We start from the raw sequence: 24,727 nt of genomic DNA, 5'->3' as shown, positions 1-24,727 counted from the left end.
CTATTGTTACTGTAACCAGATGTGGCCTGATCAAGGCTTTATACAAAGATACTACAACTTTCTTATATCTTCTGGTTATTGTCATACTTAATACTGCAGCAATCCACTATAATATGTCCTGTGAACTTCCAATTTCTATATAACATCATTTCAAGATTCCTTGCTTCTTCTACTTCTCCAAGAGAGTATGCAGTCTGTCATCTGTGTATCCCAAATTTCAAAACCAAATTCAGCTGTATTAAACTGACATCCCCATTCATTTGTCCACTTTTCAATTTATTCAAATCCTCCTGAAGAGTCACTCAATAACTTTGAATCATCTGCAAAGCTTCGGTGGATAGCAACTGAATATCTCTCTGTAATAAAGTCAAAATATCACTGACATATAGGTTGAACAGTAATAGTCCTAGTATTGAACCCTGTGGTGCCCTATCCCACCTCACCAATGCTGCTCCCCAATACACAACTATATCATATCTACAAGAAAGCCACTTTTTGTCCTGCTCCACTAGCCCAATATCTAGACCCACATGTTGCAACTCAAATGTGCCACCCTATTAAATGTTTTTGCAAAATCCAAAAAAATAACAGTGTACTCTTTTCCCTCAGTCATTGTTCTTGTTATTTTATTGTAAAAAACCTACCAGATTACTAAAACATGAACACTCCCTTAACAAATTTATGATAGCATTCATAAATTATATTACCCTTATGTGCACATGAGCGCTCTTACCAATTTTTACAATATCTTAACACCCACAGGATAAATACAAACTGGTCAAAGTTTGATGCTTCCATTCTACCACCAACCTTATATAGTGGTACTATCTATTCCTTAAGAAACTGTCCAACAGTAAGACCATCATTAAACAATCAGGTCAATGGCATGGTGAGCTCAAGCAGACTTACCTTGATATGTGGCAAAATCTCATTTTGTTCCACTGCCTTACTGACATTTAGAAAGCTTAATATTATGAATACATCCTCTTCATATGATCCTTCAACCCTCTGTGTACTCTAGGAATAAAACCAGCTTTACAAGGATGATCCTAATAAAGTGATCATCAAACAGCTCTACTACATCATCTGCACTGATCACCTGACTACTGCCTCCAGTCATTCATCAAAAATAATCCTCCTCCTACTGGCCACAAAGCAAAAGAATTCCTTGAAAATGCTGGTCTCCTCTCATGCTATAGTTTTTCATTTCTTATTACACTAGTCAACTTCTTAGTTAGACCCTTACATTCCTCATGCAACTGTCTCCACCTCTCTTTACATGATTTTTCATAAGTTTTTTTCACTTGCAATTCCTGTTTGATTTCCCTAGTTATCCATTATACTCCAAACTGTTTTATCTTTTTCAATTTTAGTATATGTAATTTACCACTGCTGCTAGCATTTGTGTATTAACTAGCTCCCATGTACTACTGAACTCTTTCTTCCTTCAACCCCCCCCCCCCCCCAAGCTGGTTTCTATGTCTATCACTTGCCTTATAATTCCATATAAATTCCTTCCTCATTGATATTTCTGAATGCCTATTCATCTCCAACTGAGGACTGCATGATCAATCTCACAAAGCAGAGAGTAAGTATTGATCATCTCAGCCATGATTAGATCCTTTGATGCTATGACCAAAACCAAAACTCTTGATCACTCCATGTGTTGAGGCTTAAGTGCTGTGAGGACATCATGTTGGAGACTTAATGGATTGTATACAGCACTCAGAAAGGATTAAAACAGAATTTAATACTTTCTATATTTCGTTTCAGTCACTGAGACATCTTCAGGGATTAAAAAAAAAAAACTAATGTAACATATACACAAATACCACACAAGACTAAGCCAACCACGTGGGTGACTCTAAAGTCCTATCTAGGTGGAGCACCCTCTATGGGCAGTTTTAGGTGGCCTGGAATGTAGGGTGGGATCTCTGATGATTAGTGTTTCCCAAATCTTACACCTTCCCCTCCAATGGCTACAGCAATCATAGTATTAAAAAAATAATCAGTTCCTCCCCCATTTCCCAGCCATCTCTTCAGAAAGAGTTTAGAAATGCCATCACCATACCCTACATCTGTGGCACATCGGAAAAAATAGCCAAGATTTTAAATAAGTACAACCTACACACAGCATTTAAGCCTCACTGCAAACTTGCTACCCTTATCAGTTCTACAAAAGATCAGCTCCCTCCTCTCTCAGTGCCTGGAGTTTATAAAGTACCCTGTTCCTGTAAGCTGGCATACTTTGAACAGACAGGCAGATCAGCAACCATCCAACTAGAGGAACAAAAGTCATACATCTGCAACCATGACTATGGTCAGTCAGGCCTGGCTGACTGTCTTGGATACAACCCACAGGATCTCTTGGGAAAAAACCACCATGCTCCACCACAGTAAATTAAAAAAAGAGAGACTATTTTTAGAATCCGAAGCAGCTCTCAAAAATCAATGAAATCTAAATAAATACAGTTGCATTAAGCTTCCTAAGATTTGGGAAACAGTAATCATCAGAGATCCCACCTTATATTCCAGGCCACCTACAACTGCCCATAGAGGGCGCTCCACCTAGATAGGACTTTAGAGTCACCCACGTGGTTGGCTTAGTGTTGTGTAGTATTTGTGTATATGTTACATTAGTTTTTTTGCAATCCCTGAAGATGTCTCAGCGACTGAGATGAAATATAGGAAGTATTAAATTCAGTTTGAATCCTTTCTGAGTGCTGTATACAAACCATTAAGCCTCCAACATGATGAACTCTTGATCACTGTGTTCCCTCTACCAATGCAGCCTAAGACATTTATCCCTCAAGAATTCCAGAAATTCATTTGTCTTATTAATGGATGCTTTTTCCTCTGCCTAGTTTACTGCTATAGGTAAAGTTCCCTATAATGATCACTGATTTTGTGCTCGCCAAACTAATTTGCCTAAATATTACCTGCTCAACATTCCTTGTATGTTTTCAAGAAATAGCAATATCCTGTCCTTTCCACCTCTAATTGCATTTCCATTTCTGTCCTGTTCTCTACTCCAAGAGGGCACACAATTCATCATTTATCATAAGTAGCACTCCACTAATCAGTTACCTTCCTCGGTGCTGTAACTAGGCAGATGCAACAGGTGCACAGGCAAAGGACCCATGACGAAGGGAGCCCCTGAAATGGGGTATCAAAAAATAATCAGTATTATATTTTCATTTTCAAATGTGAAATTTTGCTGCTATAGGGGCTGATTCCGTAATGTTTTTGGTTAAAGTTAAAAATTAACTGACCAATAAGAAACAATAATAAATAGGAATTGTATAAATAATGATTTTTCTTATTGGTGCAGTAAAATTTTAACTTTAATCTAAACATTACAGAATTAACCCCATGGTTTGTTGTCTGAGTCAGGCATACAAAAGTTGCAGAATAATGAGGCATAGAGTGATCCAAGCTGTAGTCTGTATTATTGTACCGAAGTTTCGTTCTGTTCAGAAGGTTTCATGCAATGTTTGTTATGCATTGTTGTAAATCAACAATTTTCGTTGGTTGCTTCTTCGATTTTTAACGAATTTTGGTCAGTTTTATATTATCTGTCATAAAGTGTACATTATCCGAATAATGAAAAAAGAAAAAGAATTCACACCTCCTAATATTAATTATGAAGTATGTATAATTATATAATATTCTTTGTTATTTGGTGTGTGTGTATATATATATACCTCAATTCACATAGTGTAAGTTTTCTTTTAGTTTTTAATATCATAAAGGCATATTCTATAATATTTTGGTTAAAGTATAACTGTACTAATAAGGAAAAGAATCTTCAAAATTGTTTACCTGTTTAGTTTTTAGCAATATTTCATACTTTTTATTGGCTTATTTGGTTAAACTTTAACCAAAAATGTTGAATGTAAACCCCTAATCTGCTTAATTATCTTATTAATTAAAGCCCCTATTTTTTATCTTTAAATTTTTTTTATTATATTTATAATAAAAAGAAAAGCCTGCTTTTTTTATAATTTGCTATTTTTTTGTAATATTAGAAACCAATTAATTAATCCTCTTACTAATTTTTTTAATAATTAAAAGCTAACTGCTCCATTTTTAGTTACCATAAAAATTCATTCCAACACATATGTATGCAAAAATTATCATTGTAATTTGATGACTTTAATTTTTTGAAATTTTTATTGATTTTAAATTTTGTATACTTTCACCTATACTCATGCAGTGTTAGAAATAACATTTTTCTTTTTCTCTAGCCTAATCATGTCCAAGCAAATGTTGGGTGCACAAAAAAGAAAAAAGAAAAAAAGAAAATCAGAGAAGGCAAATTAATATAGCGGCAATTTCCTAAATGGCTGAGAAAAGAAATGCCAGAAGGCGAAGAGTCTCATAAGAAGACCAAATCTGCTTCAAAAGACGATATTCATCATTTGATATCAACAAACAATAATATACAGGAAAACAAGAGGTCTGCACAAGAGGAGAACTCTGCTGCTTCACAAAATATGGGTACCACACTTCAATTGCACCCTAATATGTTAAGGAACAATGATACATCAAAGAAGCCTACACAAATACGTGTGTAGAGGCTTAAGTGCTGTGAGGACATCATGTTGGAGGCTTAATGGATTTTTTACAACACTCAAAAAGAATTAAAATAGAATTTAATACTTCCTATATTTCGTCCTAGTCACTAGGACATCTACGGGGATTACAAAAACAATTAATGTAACATATACACAAATAACAAACAATACTAAGCCCAACCACGTGGGTGACACTAAAGTCCTATCTAGGTAGAGCGCCCTCTAAGGGCAGTAATAGGTGGCCTGGAACGTAAGGTGGGAACTCTGGTGATGAGTGTTTCCCAAATCTTCGGAAGCTTAATACAACCATATTTATTGAGATTTGGTTGGTTTTTGAGAGCTGCTGCTGCTTCTAAGAAAAGTCTCTCTTTCTTGAATTTGCTGTGGTGGAGCATGGTGGTTTTCTTCCATGATACCCTGTGGGTGATGTCCAAAACATGGTCAGCCAAGCCTGAATGGCCATAGTTGTGTTTGAAGATGTAAGACTTGTGTTCCTCTAGACGGATGGATGCTGATCTGCCTGTCTGTCCAAAGTACACCAGCTTACAGGAACAGGGTACTTTGTAAACTCCAGGCAGAGAGAGAGGAGGGAGCTGATCTTTTGTAGAACGGATAAGGGTATTTCTATATGGAAGATTTCAAAAAACGAGCCACAGACTCAGTCCCACTCAAACCCTCTATCTGGCTAAGGTATGTAGATGATGTGTTCTCTATTTGGCCTCATGGCCCAGACACGTTAGACTCCTTCCTCGGTCATCTCAATAGTCTACATCCAAGAATCCAGTTCACTATGGAAAAGGAAAAGAACAATTGTTTACCCTTCCTAGACACCTTAGTCACACGCCTGCCTAATGATACACTTACCTTCACCGTATACAGAAAACCCACACACACAGGCAGATACATTCACAAACTCTCCCACCACCACCCCTCTCAACAATATGGCATTATTTAAACTCTTACCAAGAGAGCCCACAATCTTTGTTCCAGTGGAACCGCCCTGACTACTGAGCTTAACCACATACACAGCACTTTCCTCTCCAATGGCTACAGCGATCACAGTATCAAAAAAATAATCAACTCCTCCCCCATTCCCCATCCTTCTCGTCAACAAGATTTTAAAAATGCCATCACCATACCCTACATCCGTGGCACTTCGGAAAAAATAGCCAAGATACTAAAACAGTACAATCTACACACAGCATATAAGCCCCACTGCAAACTGGCTACCCTTATCCGTTCTACGAACGATCAGCTCCCTCCTCTCTCTCTGCCTGGAGTTTACAAAGTACCCTGTTTCTGTAAGCTGGTGTACTTTGGACAGACAGGCAGATCAGCAGGGCACTCTACCTAGTAGGACTTTAGTGTCACCCACGTGGTTGGGCTTAGTATTGTTTGTTATTTGTGTATATGTTACATTAATTGTTTTTGTAATCCCCGTAGATGTCCTAGTGACTAGGACGAAATATAGGAAGTATTAAATTCTATTTTAATTCTTTTTGAGTGTTGTAAAAAATCCATTAAGCCTCTAACGTGAAGCCTACACAAAGTAATGCTTCACAAGTTGAATTTGTGCTTTACTGTTCCAAACAATGATGATATTCCAAAAGAAATATTTCTTAATTACAATGATCCACATTCTTGGCTTGCTATTAATATAATAATGCTAATAATAATAATAATAATATTACAAAGAAAGTAATATATCTCTTTGTTAAAGTCCAGATCAAGGTAGTGACATTAATTTTAATACCTTGATATCAGACAATTCAAGACATAAAATTTACAAAGGATTGGTTTTATGTTAGACAAATTAATGGAGAAACAGTTAAAAGAAATTGGATCTTGTATTCTATTAATCAGAATGATATTTTGTTTTCCTTGTATGCTTTTTGGACACAAATCACATATTTTAGACCTACAAAAAGGATTTCATGAGTGGAGGCATCTTCACCCTGTTATTCGTTAACATGAAAATTCATCTGACCACCAAAATAATTATGTGAAATGGAAAGTGATGGAAAAATCAGGATTAGGAAATGCACTTGATGAGTATTTAAGTAATTCAGTTAACAAGGAAAAAATGATATGGCATGAGACATCATTGAAAATAATAACAGACATTATTTTATTCTGCACCAAAAATAATATTGCTCTTAGAGATTCAAATGAAATAACTGGAGATCCAAATTGTGGAATTTTTTAAAATTTAATTGAATTTACTAGCCATTATAATACTACTTTAAAAGAACGTATTGAAAAACATAAAGGTTCTGTTTCCTATTTTTCGTCAATCATTCAAAATGAAATAATAAAATTGGTTGGCGATAAAACTAGAAACAAAATCATATGCAGAATAAAGCAAAGTATTGCACAATTTTATTTGATTACACTCCTGATACATCAAGGAAAGAACACATGAGTCAAATTATAAGATATGTGCATGCTGACTCTAATGGTAAGGTGATGATTCAAGAAAGTTTCATTGACTTCATTCAGTCACATGAAAAACCAGAATAAGGTTTAATAATTGAAATTTTAAATAAACTGGAAGCTAATAAATTGGATATACACAATGCTAGAGGATAAGGATATGACAGCAGTGCCAATATGGCTGGTAAATATAAAGGAATAAGAGAACATATTTTGGCAATTAATAATTTGGCTCTATTTGTACCATATGAAGCTCATAATCTAAATTTAGCTGGTATCCATGCTGCATCTACAATGCAGAAATTATTACTTTTTTTAGTAACGTGCAGAGATTATTTAATTTTTTCTCGTCCTTAACAACAGGATGGGAAATTTTAATGAAATCATTAAAATTGTCACTTAAAGGTTTTTCTGATACAAGGTGGTCATCAAAGGTCAATGCAATAAAATCACTGTTTTTACAATTATGTGATATAAAGAAAGCATTGGAAACTATTGCAAATGATTTATTAAACCTAGACACTGTATGAAATGCAAAAAGTTTGTTATTACAAATTTATAGATTTATTTGCACTCTTTCTGTGTGGAATAAAATTCTACAATGGATTGAATGGACAAATAAAGAATTACAATAAAACAATGTATCAATAGACCAGGCAACAAAATTAATTGATGGACTACATGGTATTTTACAAGGACTACGAGAAACATGTTTTGAACAAAATTTCTTGGAAGCAAAATATTTGGCTGAAATAATGGATATAGAAATTGAATTTCCTAATAAACGGAAGAGAAAAGCTAAGAAAATGCAGATAGATGAAGCATTGGATGAAGGAAATAGCATGACATCCGAAAAATTATTTAAAATGCAAATATATGGCATTTTGGATATTCTACTGTCTGAAAAAGATTGGCATTATGAACAACTGAGAACTGTAGTGATTTTTGTTTTCTCTTTGGCTCATTTTTAGAATCGATAAGCATTGCTGATTTACAAAAATTGGCTGCAGATTTGACAATTAAGTACAGTAAAGATTTAAGTATATGAGCTCGGATGTGAAATTCAAAGCTTTAAGTTTGAAGCTTGGAAACTTATTCAAAACATAACTGCAACTCCACTTGATATCCTACAGGCTCTTCATGATTTTGGATTAACTGAGTCATATCCAAATATCAGTATTACTCTCTGAATATTTCTCACTCTTCCTATTTCCAGTAAAAGCAGCAATGGAAGTTAAAAATGAAATCAAGATTGGCAATGGAACCTTTACCGAAGGAGTCATGTCCGGCAGGAGAAGTAACCAGGCTTCTCAGATCGACAGCCAACGAAATCCTGGTACTTATTCAAAAATGAAGACAAGAAATAAGCTGAATATTGGAACATGGAATGCAAGAACACTGCTAGAACCAGGTAAAATAGAAAATGTGAAAAAAGAAATGGAAAGACTTGAAATAGACATTCTGGGCATTAGTGAGACGAGATGGGAGGGGCAGGGTGATTTCTGGAGTGGAAAATTTCGGATAATATATTCAGGACAAAAGAAGGGCGAGTCAGGTGTTGCAATAATGCTTCATAAAAAAGTTGGAAAGTTAATCAATACAATAATTAACCATAGTGACAGAATCATGGCGATAAGCATTCAAAATGAACCAGTAAACCTCAATATTATAATGGTCTACATGCCAACATCACGACATAGCGATGAAGAAATAGAATAAATTTATGAAAAAAAAAAATAGAAAAATCTGGAGCAGCTTTAAAGACAGAGACAATACAATAATAATGGGAGATTGGAATGCTATAGCGGGAGAAGAGAGCAATGATAATGTTTCAGGAAGATTTGGTCTTGGATGTAGGAATGAAAGAGGAAAGCAATTAATAGAATTTTATACACAAAAACAGTTAGTTATAGCAAATACACTATTTCAGGCTCCAAAAAGAAGAAGATACACCTGGAAAGCACCTGGGGATTCAAATAGATATCAAATAGATTATATATTGGTCAAGAAATGATACAGAAACCAAATAAAAAATTGCAAAAGCTATCTAGGTGCCGACATTAGTAGTGACCATAACCTTGTCTTAATGAAAACAGAACTGAAACATAGGAAACAAATCCAAAGATACAAACCAATAAGATGGAACCTTGAAAAATTAAAAAGTAAAGAAGTAAAGAGAGGATACCAAGAGGCAACTGATCATAACATTCCAGAAAACATAAATAGTAAGAATAATATTGAAAACCAATGGAATATGATTAAAGAGTTAATTACAAATTCATCAAATCAATTATTGAAAAATGCAGAAAAAGAAAAAAGAAAACATTGGATAACAGATGAAATACTTGGCCTTATGGATGAAAGAAGAAAATATAAAAATGCTGTTAAAGAAGGAGATGTGGCCAAATACAAATATCTTAAAAATCAAATTACAAGAAAATGTAGACAAGCCAAAAAAGAATACCTGGAAGAACAGTGTAATAACATAGATGAATTATTTAAAATAGAAAACATAGAGAAAGCCTATAAAGAAATTAACAAACTGACTTTCAAATTTAATAAGAACAGCAAAAACAATGCCATCAAAGATGAAAATGGAAAATTACTAATAGAATCTGAGGATATATTAATGGAATGGAAGAATTATATTGAAAATCTCTATAATGGCGATGAACTTGATGTTGATATCAGCATACAAAATCAAAATGAAGATAATCTAGGACCCCAATAATGCGAGAAGAATTTGATAAAGTACTGTCCGAAATGAGTAATGGAAAAAATCCAGGTGTAGACAATATTCCTATAGAACTGCTACAAAATCTAGGTGATGAGACAAAAACCTTAATGTATCAATTAATAGCCCAAATCTATGATAGAGGAAAAATACCAAAGGAGTTTATGAAATCAACCATAATACCAATACCAAAAAAAACAAGAATAAGGCAAACAAATGCAGCCAATTTAGAACAATAGCTTTAATCCCACATGTTAGCAAAATTCTGCTAAAATTATTCAAAATAGAATTTATTCAAAAATAGATTGTCTATTGGATGAAGACCGATTTGGATTCAGAAAGAATGAAGGAACAAGAGAGGCAATACTCTGTTTAAGAACAATAATAGAGAGAAGATTAGACCTTAGTCAAAATACTTACATTTGCTTCCTTGATTTAGAGAAAGCGTTTGATAAAGTAAACCAGCAAATACTCCTAAATTGTCTAACTAATATCGGCATAGATTTGAGGGATAAGAAAATAATTTGTCAAATTTACAAAAATCAAAATGGTCGGATTAAAATCAATGATAAGGAGAAAATAATAAATATCAGGAGTGGAGTAAGTCAAGGATGTATACTTTCACCACTTTTATTTAATTTATATATTGAAAAGGCCATTCAGGAAACTAAAGATAAAATAAATAGTGGCATAAAGATAAATGGCGAGCAAGTCATGTGTATAAGATTTGCTGATGACATAGCCCTTGTAGCAGAAAACAGAAGAACGTTAAAAACAATGCTAGAATTACTAAATAATAATCTTGAAAAATATAAAATGAAAATCAACACAGATAAGACTAAAATCATTGTTACAGGCAAAATCCCTATCAATACAGAGTATATAGACATCAGTGGGGAACAAATAAAACAAGTGAAAAGCTTTAAATATTTAGGAAGCCTAAAACAGAAGATGGCAGAACAAGAGAAGACATAAGATCAAGAATAAACAACGCAAAAGCCCAATTCTCTAAGATGAAAAGCATTTTAACAGGAAACCTCAACCTACAATTGAAAAAAAATTAGTAAAGACATTGATGTGGAGCATTACACTGTATGGATGTGAAACCTGGATTCTAAGCAGAGAAGATGTAAGAAGATTGGAGGCTTTTGAAATGTGGGTGCTGGCATCGCATGAATAAAACAAAATGGACAGAAAAAAAATCAAACCAACAAGTCCTGAGAGAGATAAACGAAACAAGAACTCTAATAAAATCGATCAAAATTAGAAGGGATAGGTGGTTTGGACATATACTTCGACATGATGGACTTGTGAAAAGAATAACTGAAGGCAAAATAGAGGGGAAAAGAAGAAGAGGCAGACCAAGGAAAAGCTTTCTTGACCAAGTCAAAGACAGCATGGGTTTGAGGAGTTATCAGGAGGTTAAGAAGAAAGCCAATGACAGAACGGAATGGAGGAAATTGCTGCTGAGCTACCAGTCCCAAGACTGATGCAACTGATGATGATGATCCAAATATCAGTATTACTCTCTGAATATTTCTCACTCTTCCTATTTCCACTGCTTTGTGTGAAAAAATTTTAGCAAGTTAAAATTTAGAACTATCTAAGATCTACTATCAGACAAGAGAGAGAGAGAATATTAAATCTTTCCATACTTTCAATAGAATATAATATTGCTAAAGATATTAATCATGATGATGTGATTAATGAATTTGCTGAAATGAAAGCCAGAAAAGTGCGATTAAAATAATTATTTTAATTTATAGATATACTGCATATTTATTATGTACACAAGTTTATTTATAAACAAAATTTCTATTTCTATTGTACGATGGTAGTCTGAAAAGTTCTCAGCCTTGCCCATAGATGGCAACACTATTGGCAAGATTTTTTTTTTCCAAGTTGGTACATCTGTCATAAGCATCCATGTGAAATTGCAAGTCATTCTATCAAGTAGTTTGTTTTATACAGCAAAACTGTTGCCTGTATCCCTTGAAATGGATAAACTTGAGTATCGTGCAGTTATAAAATTCTTTGTAAAAGAAAGTTTAACGCCAAAAGAAATTCATTCGAAGTTCATAAAAGTTTATGGGAACTCTTCTCTTTCGTTTTCAACAATTAAGAAATGGGCCGTACCAGCCTTGAAGATGATCCACATGAAGGATGTCCAAAAAGTGTAACAACACCAGAAATCATTGATCAAGTGCACAATATGGTATTGGATGACTGGTGAATTGAAGTACGTGAAATTGCTGAGACTCTAGGCATTTTAAAAGAACATGTAGAATATATTTTGCATGAAGAATTGCAAATGAAAAAGCTTTGCGCAAGATGGGGGCTGCACTTTCCAACAGCAGATCAAAAAGACACTCGCATGAAAATTTCTGAACAGTGCTTGGAGCGTTTTAACAAGAATAAAACTGATTTTGTGCATCAGTTTATTACTATGGATGAGACTTAGATTCACCATTACACACCAGAATCCAAACAGCAGTCAAAACAGTGGACAGAAGCCGGTTGTTCAGCGCCAAAGAAGACAAAGTCAGTTTCCATCAACAGGAAAGGTCATGGCATTGGTGTTTTGGGATGCTAAAGGCATTTTTTTAAATTAATTATCTCGAAAAGGGTAAAACAATAACCGGGGAATATTATTCCAATCTTTTAACCAGACTAGATGAAAAAATTCGTGAGAAAAGACCCAGTTTGCAGAAGAAAAAATCATCTTTCATCAGGACAATGGACATGCCCACAAAGGTGTTTAGGCAATGGGAAAATTAAGGGATCTGCATTATGAATTGTTGGAACATCCACCCTATTCCTCAGATTTGGCTCCTTCTGACTTCTATCTCTGCCCAAAACTAAAACTCTTCCTCGCTGGTCAACATTTTTCTTCGAATCAAGAGGTGATCAGCTGCAGAGGAGTATTTTGCAGATCTTACTGAGAACCACTACAAGGACAGGATAATGGCGCTGGAGCATTGCTGGAATAAATGTTGAAAAATAAAAATAATTTTGAAATTATAAATTCGTGTTTTCATTGTTAGGATGAGAACTTTTCAGACCACTCTCGTATATGTTGTTTATTTCCATTTTACCAAAAAGGGCAGGGGAGGGAATTAAAATCTTGCAGAGGGCCCATGAAAAGCTAGTTACAGCACTGACCTTCCTTATACTACAGAAATATGCCATACCCCTTAGTTTCTATCCCTTTCAAGAAATCCTCCTCTGTCAAATAATCTTCTGATAGATTGAGTCAATCAATGTGATAAATTCATTCACTTTTATTCCTAATACTTTTGATATTTGTACAGTATTCCCCCCCCCCCATGGTTTCAGTGTTAACCATGGTCAACCCTGGTCTGAAAATATTAAATGGAAAATTCCAGAAATAAACAATTTATAAGTTTTAAATTGCATGGCATTCTGAGTAGTGTGGTGAAATCTTGCTCCATCCCATCCAGGACATGAATCACCCCTTTGTCTAGAGTATCCATGCTGTAACCTGACCTTTAGTCACTTAGTAGCTGTCTCATTATGAGATTGACTGTTGTGGCATCTCAATGCTTGTGTTAAAGTAATCCTTATTTTACTTAATAACGGATCCCAAAGCTCAAGAGTAATGATGCTGGCAATTCAGGCTTCCTTTAAGTGAAAAGGTAAAAGTTCTCGACTTAATAAGGAAAGAAAATCCCTAACATCAATCTGAAATTTCTCACTCTGATTCCCAGTGCATCTCAGGATCATTTGTACCAACCATTAATATCATTTCATTCACATTTTCACCTCCTTTCATGGCTAATGCCAACTATCATTCCTCCAGGTAATCAATTTTCTGTGTGTTAAGGTTTATGCATGCTGGGAGGAACTCATGTTGGAAGCTAAATGGAATGAAAAAGCACTGGGAAAGGATTAAAAAGATAATTTGATTCTTTTAGTATTTTGTCTCAGTCACAGACAAAAGGGAGTGCAATGCAATAATGAAACTTGTAACACACACACAAAAGAACCACAAACTAAGTGAAACACATGGGCAATAGACTAGAGTCCTAACTAGGTAGGGTGTCCTCTGTGGGCAACTGTCACATGTAGCTAGAAATCTAATCTTTCATTTATGTGTTTCACTTAGTTCTTTTTTTTTTGTGGTGTGTGTGTGTGTTAACCAGTTTCATATTGTACTCCCCAAAGATGTCTCTGTAACTGAGAAAAGTACTGGAAGAATTAAATAATATTTTTAATCCTTTCCCAGTGCTGTTTTATTCCATTAAGCCTCCAACATGAGACACTCCTCTAACATTCTCCTCCACACATTACGAATCATCAAATCTACACACAGTCCTCATAGCTCTGTTCATGGATATCTCTAAATCTTTCTGCTTCCACACTCTCTCCTTTCTCTATCTTACTATCCTTTGCATCCACATTCTATTGACTTCCTCTCTCTTCTTGTCTTGCATTGTTGTATCTTACTATCATACCTATTCTTGCTCTCCATGCACCAGTTTTTTCACAAGTCTGCACCCCTCCATTTCGAACTCACTATTTCTGCTGCTAATAAAGCTAGAGACAGTAACAGCCAAGTCACCTAGTACTTCCCACTGCCTGCATTTCAAACAAATATACACATTCCCATTCCTCAGCTGCAATGTTTTAAATTTATGAAATGTGTATATCATCCACTATGCCATACATAATGCATTCTTTAAAAGTGACAGGCTGGGTGACTACATATTGATCAAATGAGCAATGGTGGTCACCATAATGGATACAATGAGCAAAGCTAAACACAGCAACAAAATATATATAATTTATTATTATTTATTTTGTTTCATGAAAATTTTTTAATATAGACATACCAGTTCCACCTGCAACATCCAACAGGTTTGTTTCTGGAACAGGTCCAAGGACATGGATAAAATAATCTTTCCACAAACGATGAATACCTCCACTCATTACATCATTCATGATATCATAACTTGAAGCGACATTTGCAAAAACTGACTGTACTGAAAGAGAAATTTTCTTTATAATGCTGACATAAAATTTATGAAACTCCCCCCCCCCCCCAATTTTAGAACCAAAAACACTGATGTATGTTCTTACATTTACTTTAACCAAGTGTGAGCAAACAAAGTTTGTGCATCTAAAAATATCTTCAGGACTGGGGTAAGGTAGTATAACACAGGGCAACTTGTAGCAAAGGTGGACCAAGCAAACATCACTCCTACCTCAGTATCTCCCATAATGTAAAACACATCTCCTTGCAGATATGTATAATGTTATGCATTAAGGGAAGGGCCACTACCTAGACTAGTTTCGACCTTTATTGAGGTCTATTCAGTGGGAGCCAGGCCCAGAAGTGGAGATACCGGCAGAAGCAATGGCGAGTCATCTTTACCTATAGGAGTTGCCAAATGGTGTGCCACCTATTATTAAATTACTCTGGATTTAGAGAAATATGTTGAAAGTTTATTTTTCACTTGGTTAGACTACAATAAATTTAGTTTAATCCTTTATCCACGTTGGTAGTAACCTTACTATATACTACCTTACTCCAGTCCTGAAGATATTTTCAGGTGCAAACTTTGTTTGCTCACACTTGGATAAAGGATTAAACTAAATTTATTATAGTCTAACCAAGTGAAAAATAAACTTACATTTACTTCATCATATGATACTAATTACAAATAAAGGATGCGATGAGTTCTATATGAGATACAAGCAGCAGGATTGAGGATGAGGATAACATGGAAGAGGTGTATACACTAGATTTAACAATGGATATTGTGATAGACAATAATGTGACAGTTATGATGGAGACTTACTGAATGAATGCTAGTGGAGACAAAAACATACTCTGAGGCAGAAGTTCAAAGCATGAAGACCGAGTTAAGGAAGTTGAAATGGAAAGATCATTAAGCCTGAGTGTAAGAAGCTGATGCAAGATACTGAGTAATGAGTAGAGTGATAGAAAGTTGAGAGAATAAGAGCAAGGTAAAAAAGTGTGAGGAGGATAGTGGGAGTTGGGCTATCGTAATCTACTAAGCAATGCCTAGGACCAGCATGCTTGGAGAGCAGCAAAAACTGACAAAACTGTATCTCAAACATAAAACCAGCATTTTTTTCCCCTTTAATTTTACACATTTTTCTGAATTTAGGGATGGCAAAATAATGCTTACCTAGGGATGGCATATACCCTAAAAATGGTCCTAATGAGAGTGATGGAGGAAAGGAAAGAGAATAAGAGAAAGACAAGAGAGTGGAAGAGTAAGACTAGAGGGCAAGAAATGAATGCCAAATGAAGATGAAGGAGTAAGGAATGTAATGTAAAAGATTTAATGATTTTTTAAATCGAATGTTAGAGGACTGCTATGGCAATAAAGAGAGAGATATCAGAAGATGAATAAGATGATAATTAGTATGAATAATCTGAGAAAGAACTGATGGGATATCAGCACAGATGCTAAAAGAGAATTCAGCTGAACTGGCTATTCCTTTGACCAAGCTATATAATTTAAGTCTCAGAACAGGGAAGATGCCACAAGAGCAGAAAGAATATATGGTAATCCCATTGCACAAAGGTGATGCAAAGACCAATGTATCCAACTGTCAACCAATTGATTTCTCAGGGGTTGTGGCAAAGATTTTGGAAAAGTTGGTTATTGCTCAGATTCAGAAATGGGTTGACAGAGAATCTCTACTTTACAACAAACAGCATGGGTTTACTAAGGGAAGGTCAGTCATGTTTTAGAAACTTGTTCACATTCTATAATAATGTTACCACTGAGTTCGATAAGGGGAATGGATACATCATGATACTTTTGAATTTTGATAAGGCTTTTGACAGAATACAACATGGAAAACTGTTACGTAAATTGGAGAATATGGGATTATGAATTATGATTATGAACTATTGGCATGGATAAGAGGATGACTGACTGATAAATATCAAAAAGTCATATATGGGAGATGTGAATCTGCAAAATTCAAGGTAACTAGTAGTGTACCTCAAGCATCAGTCCTTGGTCCATTGTTATTCAATATGTACATTAATGACATTGGGAAGGATTTGACAGGTGACATACAGCTTTTTGCTGATGATGCAAAGAAAGGCAGGGTAATCAGTAGTACAGTACTGCTGACATGCAGTACTTGCAGAATGATTTGAATAGGCTGGAAATGTGGGCATGTGAAAATGGCTGTCAGTTCAATATTAACAAATGTAAGGTTATGCACTCTGGTGTGATTAGATATTGAGTGTTATATTATATTGGTGGGATTATTATTATCATTATTATTATCATTATTATTTGTCACCTCCATGGAGTCCAAAGACTCATCAAGGGAGGGCATCTGCTCTACAACTTATGCTAGAAGAAATTGATCAGGCTAGGGATTATGGAGTATTAGTAGACAAGAAATTAAAGTTCAGGGGTCATGTAGCAAAGATTGCAAATACAACTCAAAAGATAATTGCAATGCTGAAACAAACTTTGACATATAAAAATAAGGATGTCATTTTGCCTCTTTACAAGGCCTTGATAAGTCCACACTTGGATTATTGTGTGCAAGTCTGCTCTCCTGGTTTCTGCTGTGATTCTGATACAGTGGAGAGAGTGCAAGGAGAGTGTTAAAACTGATATCAGGATTGTAGAATGCTGATTATGAAGACAGATTGAGAATTTGTAGGCTGCAGACACTAGCAAACAGGAGAAAGAGGGATGATATGATTGAGACTTACAAACTTCTGAAAGGGTCACAGAGGATTTCAGCTGATGAAATTTTTCATTTTATTGAGGGTGGGGAAAAGAGGAAAGGATGAGAGAGCATCCTTGGAAGCTAAAAATGAATGACACCAAGAAGGGGATGAGATCTAGATTTTTCTCTCATAGTATGTGGCCTCTCTCTCTCTCGACAAGTCCCTGACTCCCTGGGGGGGGGGTCTCTTAATAATAATAATAATAATAATAATGACTGAGTTTGGCAACATGCCAATAACATTAACATTAGCACATAACTGAAAAAGACTAGCAATCAAAACCACGTGTGTTTTTAAGCTGTATACTGGTAGTCAGCAATGTGATGTTAGCATGTGGAGGTCTATATGCACTGGATTTTTAATGAAACATGACCAATCAGATGCTATATCATGCCTTGTTTCTTGTTGCACTGGTGTGGGATTTCACATTTTGGATGAATCTTTGAATGCTCTGGCATAGACACTGAAGTCAATGTATATCACATGTACAAGATGTAAATGAATAAGAATACAAAGCTCTTACATTTATTCAGTCACTGACAAAGTAACCAGGATATTGGATCAACAAGGGAAAGGCAGATTTCTTCCCATCTAAACAAGATATTGCATAACTTAGACCTCTGAAACCAACCATTCACTACTCAAGAAGCTGGGAGTATACAAGATTACTTGCATGTGTGGAATCTGCTATGCAAAATAGACAGGCAGTTTAGAAGAAACATGCATGTCAGAACGAAGGATGTGAAGAATAAAAGAAAACATAAATCAGCATTAGGCAGATACAGACTTAGGAGTTTATTGGCACAAGGACAGCAAGAATCATAGTGTGCCAAGATAAAGATTATAATAAATAGTAATAAAGAGATAAATTTCATTAAATATCATGTTGTGTACAAAAAGCAAATTTTAAAAAAACGTTAAGCAAAACAATACCTATATATATATAAATAGCATATATAATCAAATATATACACACTTTCAAGGCCTGTAATTCACTAAATTTTCATTCTTTTCAGGTGTAACACTGATTTAAAGTAAAAATGAGAATAAGCTTTGAGGAAAGGAAATTTATCCTGAAGTGGTACTGAAAGTGCTAGAATGCTAGAATGCTAGAACAGTTTAGAAGGGAGTTTCAAAGAGATCCACCAATGCGACTCACCATCACTTGAATTAGAGATAAGTTTGAAGCAGATGGAACTCTTTAAGATGTCTAGAAGCAGCATTCCAGAAGACTGTGGATACCCATAAGAGAAAATGAGCTGCTGGAAACTTACTGCCAATCTCCAAAAAAATCTGTTCGGCTAGTGGCTCATGAGATAGGAATTTCAAAATCGATCATTCATCACATTTTAAAGTGCTCCCATTGGAAAAGTTTTTTCCAACATTAGTCCATGCCTTCAATGAAGATGATCCTGACTGGAAGTTGAACTGAGCGAGTGGTACCTGGCACAATGTGCAGAGGAAGCACAGTTTTTAAACACTGTTTGGCGCGATGAGGTCACATTTAAGTTAAATGGTTCAATTAATCGCCACAGTTGCAGCTACTGGGCAACTGAGAATCCACATGCCACGGTGGAACACCATGTGAACTTACCAGGGGTTACAGTGTGGTGTGGATTACCAGCATTGGGCTTAATTGGACCATTCTTTTTTTGACAACACTTTATTTGAGCTTGGTGCTAGAATTCATCATGCCACACACACATTCGAGAGAATGTTTGATGATGAAGAGGAGTTTTATTTCCAGCAAGATGGAACACTACCATCGTGATGTTGAGGGCCCTATATTGATGAAAATTTGCTGAACAGATGGATTGGGCGAAGAGGTATTACTGAATATCCCCTGCATTCACCAGATCTCATGCCACTGAACTTTTTTTTTATGGGGACACATCAAAGATAAAGTTTATCGCATAAAACTGGCAACAATCAATGAACTGAAAGCAGCCATTGAAAGAGAATGCACCCAAATACCAAATGAAATCATATGTGATGTTTGCAATTCCTGGAACAGAATGGCCATCAGTTCGAACACTTGCAATAACTTAAAAAGATTCTACATTTGTCTCCTTTAATTTAGATTATAAAACTTAGATGTATCTTAATAAACATTGTATTTATAATTATCCAAAGTGTGTATACATTTTATGGGACACCCTGTATATAACTCAGTTAATGTAGTAAAAATTCATTCCTTTCTCGAGTGAAGTACTAGCACACTACAAGAATGAGACAAATGATGACATGCGTGTTGCATTGTTCACACATAGGTGAGTCATCAGCTCTCAATATAAGAATGTGTAAGATGACTGTGACCTATGCAAAGCTTAGAAAGAACAACTTTCTTTCTTCTCCTCTTCTATGTTGGCTAGATTGCCAGTGCTTCATTTCAGCCTTAATTTAGTGCAATTTATTACTCAGTGCTTCCTGTTATGATGACTGCCTTTGAGTTCTTATACTAATCTTTAAAGGTAGCATGGCATAACTACAAAACAACAAACTTACACGATAACCACAGTAATAAACGTTATTGAAAGTACAAATATTTTGTACTGAAAATAACAGTACATCATTAGTACAGATACAACAAGCAAATCAAAGAACAGGAATACCAATTTACCAATTAAAAATAGTTGCTGCATGATAGAAATTAATACTAATAAATATTAAAACTATTTTTGATGTTGACATAAAATGAGAATCTTCCAAACTTTTGGGTGGGAGGGAGAGAAAGAGAGACAATCAATCTGATTCAGGTTTGGCCTATATAAAAGGGCTCCACAACTTACTTTGAAAAGGCATTCATATTTATTATTAACACCAGACCTGCATGGAGTCAAACAATGTTACACACAAAGCCCATCAAACCGTGCTTTAAACTCGTTCATTGTATCTGCATTCACTAGAATGTCAGGCAAAACATTCCACTGACCACCCTCCATGCAAAGAACCTACTTAAAACCTCTTCTATGGAGAAGATGAACTTCATCCCACAGAATACTATGTTTAATGTCAATACTATACTGTGCCAGACCATTTTGATTTCACTTATTCATTGTAATTTCTGATGTTCATTAATTATTTTTGAATGGCCTTTCTGCCCAAAATATGACAAATTACATTCACACAGGATCTGGTAAACCAGGTAAAGACAGTTTGCCTTTTGTAGATGGTAATAGATGAGAAATTTTATTGATAGAAAAATGTGAGATAAAGTGATACTTCAGAATTCTACTAATAGGTTCAGAGATACCAGAAATATAAGGGATTAGAGCCCTGTCTATCAAAGAATCCTAGGCAATGGAATGAAGGAGTCAACTATCTGTTGGATTTCATGAGGGTTGTAACCATTTAATTCCAGTAAAGTTTTGATAGTGGGAAATTCTTGTTGGCTTGCAGGATAGTTAAGATGCCCTTCTTTTATAGATGTGTAGGTGTATCAAAAGTAAGGATGATGTTCCTGGTCAGAACCAGGTGACCATCCTTATGTATTACAATGTGCCTCATACCTGTCCCTTCTTTAACCTCTGAACATATCTCCTCATCTGGAACATCAAGGAGATCCCATTCTGATATCTTTGATATCAGAATGGAAAAAAAAAAATTGATATCAGAATGGGATATCAGTTTTATAAGGTGTCATTGTAATTAGTATTTCACCCATTAATGTAGCCTTTAGTAATTTTTCTGGGTGTTGTTGACCAGATGTTTCCATAAGGATATCAACACAATGAAGTTTTTCGACTGTTTTGGAAGATCCTGACAGTTCTAAACCTTTCTGAATAAAGAAAAGTGACATTTCCTCTAATGGCGTTTTGCTCACATATCTTTTGTTTCTTACTTCTGCTATCAAATGATGCTTCATAGCTGATGTTGTTTCAATGCTACTATCAGTACTTGGTTGGGGCCTTGTCAGGCTCCCTGAAAAATTCCAAGATGAAAAATTCATGCTCAATAGATTTTTTGTTCTGCACCAATGTTCCCCACACACACATGGATGCCCACTCACCAGCAAGAAATGACTGTACTTAGGGGTGGAATGCCAGGGCTACCTCAGGTGGTATACCAGCACCACAGCATGCCTTGGGTCTATCCCTGGACCATAGGGTTGTAGAATTACTGCAACAATAGATTTTTTGTTCTACACCAATGCTCCCTTGTAGGCAATTTGACTAGTCAATTGATCCTGGTCAGGCCATTCAGGACCACCGGGATCCCTTTTCTAGATGTACACAGGTCACACTGCACAGCAAACACAGTGGCAGAGAGTTGGATCTCAGTGGTGGTGGTATGGAATAAAAAAGACTCAGGAGGAGTAGAGTAAAGAATATGGGAAGAAAAGCAAAGAAAAAGAAGAAGAATGAAAAGGTTCAGTAACATCACTGGGTGGTACTATGCCATCCCCACCATGAACAGGTACCCATGAGGAGGGGACATACAACAGAAACTGAACACTAGGTACTATGACAACATAACAAAATGGTATACAATGATGACAATTTTTATGCTAGAGCATTCAAAAAGTCAACCAAAATGTTAAAAAAAATCCACAACAGTGCAAAAAGAAACAAGGCATATTACTGCATCAGATTTTGCCATATTTCATTAAAAAACTGGGACATGCAGACCGTGGATGCTCACATCATGTTACTAACCACTAGGATAGAACATAAAAATGTGCACTTTCCACTGTTAGTCTTTTTCAAATATTATGTACTAATGTTACCATTATTTGCTTGTTGTGCCAAACTTAGTCATATACATTTTTTTATTTTTTTTTATTTTCTCTCCTGATGAAGTGTACTATAAAGATACACAAAATTAGTTAAAATCTAAATAAAATTACACAAGGAATGATTCATAACAGTAAGGTTTTACCATATAAATAACACCAAGAGAGGGGAAAAAAAAAAAAAAAAAAAAAAATATATATATATATATATATATATAATTATTATTATTATTATTATTAAACAAGACCTCATGGAGTCAAAGACTCATCTAGGAGGTCCTTTCATCTCACACACATCTCATCATACCGGGTCTTAAACACATTCAAACTCCTTGCAGACACCACACTCTCAGGCAAGGCATTCCAATCATTCACAACTCTGCACGAAAAAAACCTGCCTCTCACTCCCCTACTCACACCCTCTTTATACAGTTTCCAGGGATGACCTCTGGTTCTCCCCTGATCTCCCACTATTCGCTGTAGAACTTCTCCACCATTGATCCTATAGCAACCCCTTACCAACTTGTAGGTCTCTATCATATCTCCCCTCTTCCTTCTCTCCACTAGTCTCTGCAAATTACATCTTTTCAATCTTTCCTCATACTCGACATTCCAGAGGTCAGAAACTACCTTAGTCAGTCGCCTTTGGACCCTTTCCAACATCTCTTCATCCTTCTGAAAACCAGGTGACCAAATCTGGGCACAATAGTCCATGTGTGGCCTAATCAAAGCCTTATACAATGGAACAAGAATCTCCCTACTTCTACACGTCAGTGTCCTCCTCATCATTCCCAGAAGTCTTTGTGTTGTCTTCACAATTTTGGCGATGTGACCCCTAAATTTTAGATCCTTATCCACTATCACTCCCAGATCTCTTATTTCCTCTACTTCCAACAATATATTCTTATCAAGCATAAATTCTGCATCCCATCTTTGTTTTCCAAATTTTAAAACCTTACATTTTGCAACATTGAACTCACATCCCCATTTGCTTGCCCAATCAATCAATCAATTTATTCAAGTCTTCTTGCAAGGCCACAACATCTTCACTACTCTTTATGGTTCGTCCCAACTTTGCATCATCTGCAAACAACTGAATATCTCCATCCAAATCTTCGCCAATATCATTAATATACAAGTTAAATAGTAATGGCCCTAAAACAGATCCCTGAGGCACTCCACTAGTGACTTTCCTTTTCCTGGATATTGCACCCCCATACACAACTTGTTGATACCTATCAGATAGCCAGTCTCCAATCCAATGCACTAATCTAATATCCAACCCCATCTGCTCTAGTTTGACTGTCAACTTATCATGAGGCACTCTATCAAAAGCTTTTGCGAAATCCAAGTATATTACTGTGTATCCTTCTCCTCTGTCCAAGGAAGCAGTCACTTTATTGTAATAAGTAAGTAGATTACTAAAACACGACCTCCCTTTAGCAAATCCATGCTGTCCATCAAAGATTATACCATTGTTGTCAACCCAACTCTGGATTCTAGTTCTCACAAGCTTCTCCAACAACTTAACCACAACACCCGACATACAGATAGGCCTATAGTTTGATGCTTGAGTTCGATCACCTCCTTTATGAAGTGGCACAATCTTGCCCTCCTTCCACTCTTTAGGGACTTGACCAAGTGCAAGACTCGTATTAAAAAAATATGTCAAAGCAGGTGTCAACTCTCTGGCACATTCCTTCAGAATACGCGGTGATATATTATCAAGTCCCACAGTCTTATTTACATCTAGTTTACTCAACTCCCCAAACACCTCTTGCTCACTTACAGTCAGTCTCTCCTCCCCATCATCAACTGCTCTTAATCTCTCCATGAAGTCACATTCACAAGATTGAAAGATCTTTATGAACTGCTCATTAAGTATCTCCACCACACATTCTGCAACAGCTGTCTTTATACCATTTCCTCCAATCAATGTCATCCTTCCATAATCATTCTTTCTTTTGCTGGCTACATATCGAAAGAACTCCCTAGGATTCTTTTTAGCTTCATTAGCTAACTGCTGTTCATACCTCTCTTTAGCTACTCTCACCAACCAAGTCACTCTCCTTGCCTGGTCTTTGTAGAACTCATGAAATTGGTTACTTCCACTTCTCTTATGCTGCCTCCACAATGCCCTTTTTCTCTGTATTGCATGCTTAATCTCTTTATTCATCCATCTCACACCTAACTTATTTAACCTTCTCACCCGTGGTATACATTTAGACATTGCATCCACTAAATATTTTTTGAAAATCCCCCAAGCTGCATTGATCTCTTTTCCAGCTAACTCCTCATTCCATGCTACACCTGCAAGCTGTCTCCTGAGCTCTTCATAATCACCCCCCTTGTAGTTCCACAAATACCCTTTTTTCACAGGGGTCCTTGCACTGCTGGCAACCACCCAAGTAATCACCTCATGGTCACTTTCACCAATTGGTGGATGATTTGATACCTCATTGATAATTACATCCTCCGATGAGATGACCAAATCC

At 35.8% G+C, this 24,727-nt stretch overlaps 1 protein-coding gene across 2 annotated transcripts in view; it reads right to left on the bottom strand.

The window, feature by feature from the left end:
* The window catches only part of Coq5 (ubiquinone biosynthesis protein COQ3, mitochondrial), a 97,937-nt gene that overhangs the window by 39,710 nt on the left and 33,500 nt on the right, over positions 1-24,727 (bottom strand). The window contains exon 2 of one of the 2 annotated variants that reach the window (XM_090412216.1): positions 14,598-14,747. The exons of the other annotated variant lie outside the window; for it this stretch is intronic. Within the exon in view, the coding sequence (XP_090268342.1) occupies positions 14,598-14,747 (150 nt within the window). The remainder of the gene's footprint in view (positions 1-14,597; positions 14,748-24,727) is intronic. 2 annotated transcript variants of the gene reach the window in all.

Source organism: Typopeltis vanoorti, chromosome 22, assembly GCF_054136105.1.
Source record: "Typopeltis vanoorti isolate ZY-2024b chromosome 22, IOZ_Tvanoo_1.0, whole genome shotgun sequence".
In the NCBI taxonomy this organism is placed as follows: domain Eukaryota; kingdom Metazoa; phylum Arthropoda; class Arachnida; order Uropygi; family Thelyphonidae; genus Typopeltis; species Typopeltis vanoorti.
Note: the sequence above shows the minus strand (reverse complement) of the source record. Positions and strands in the feature narration are given on the sequence as shown.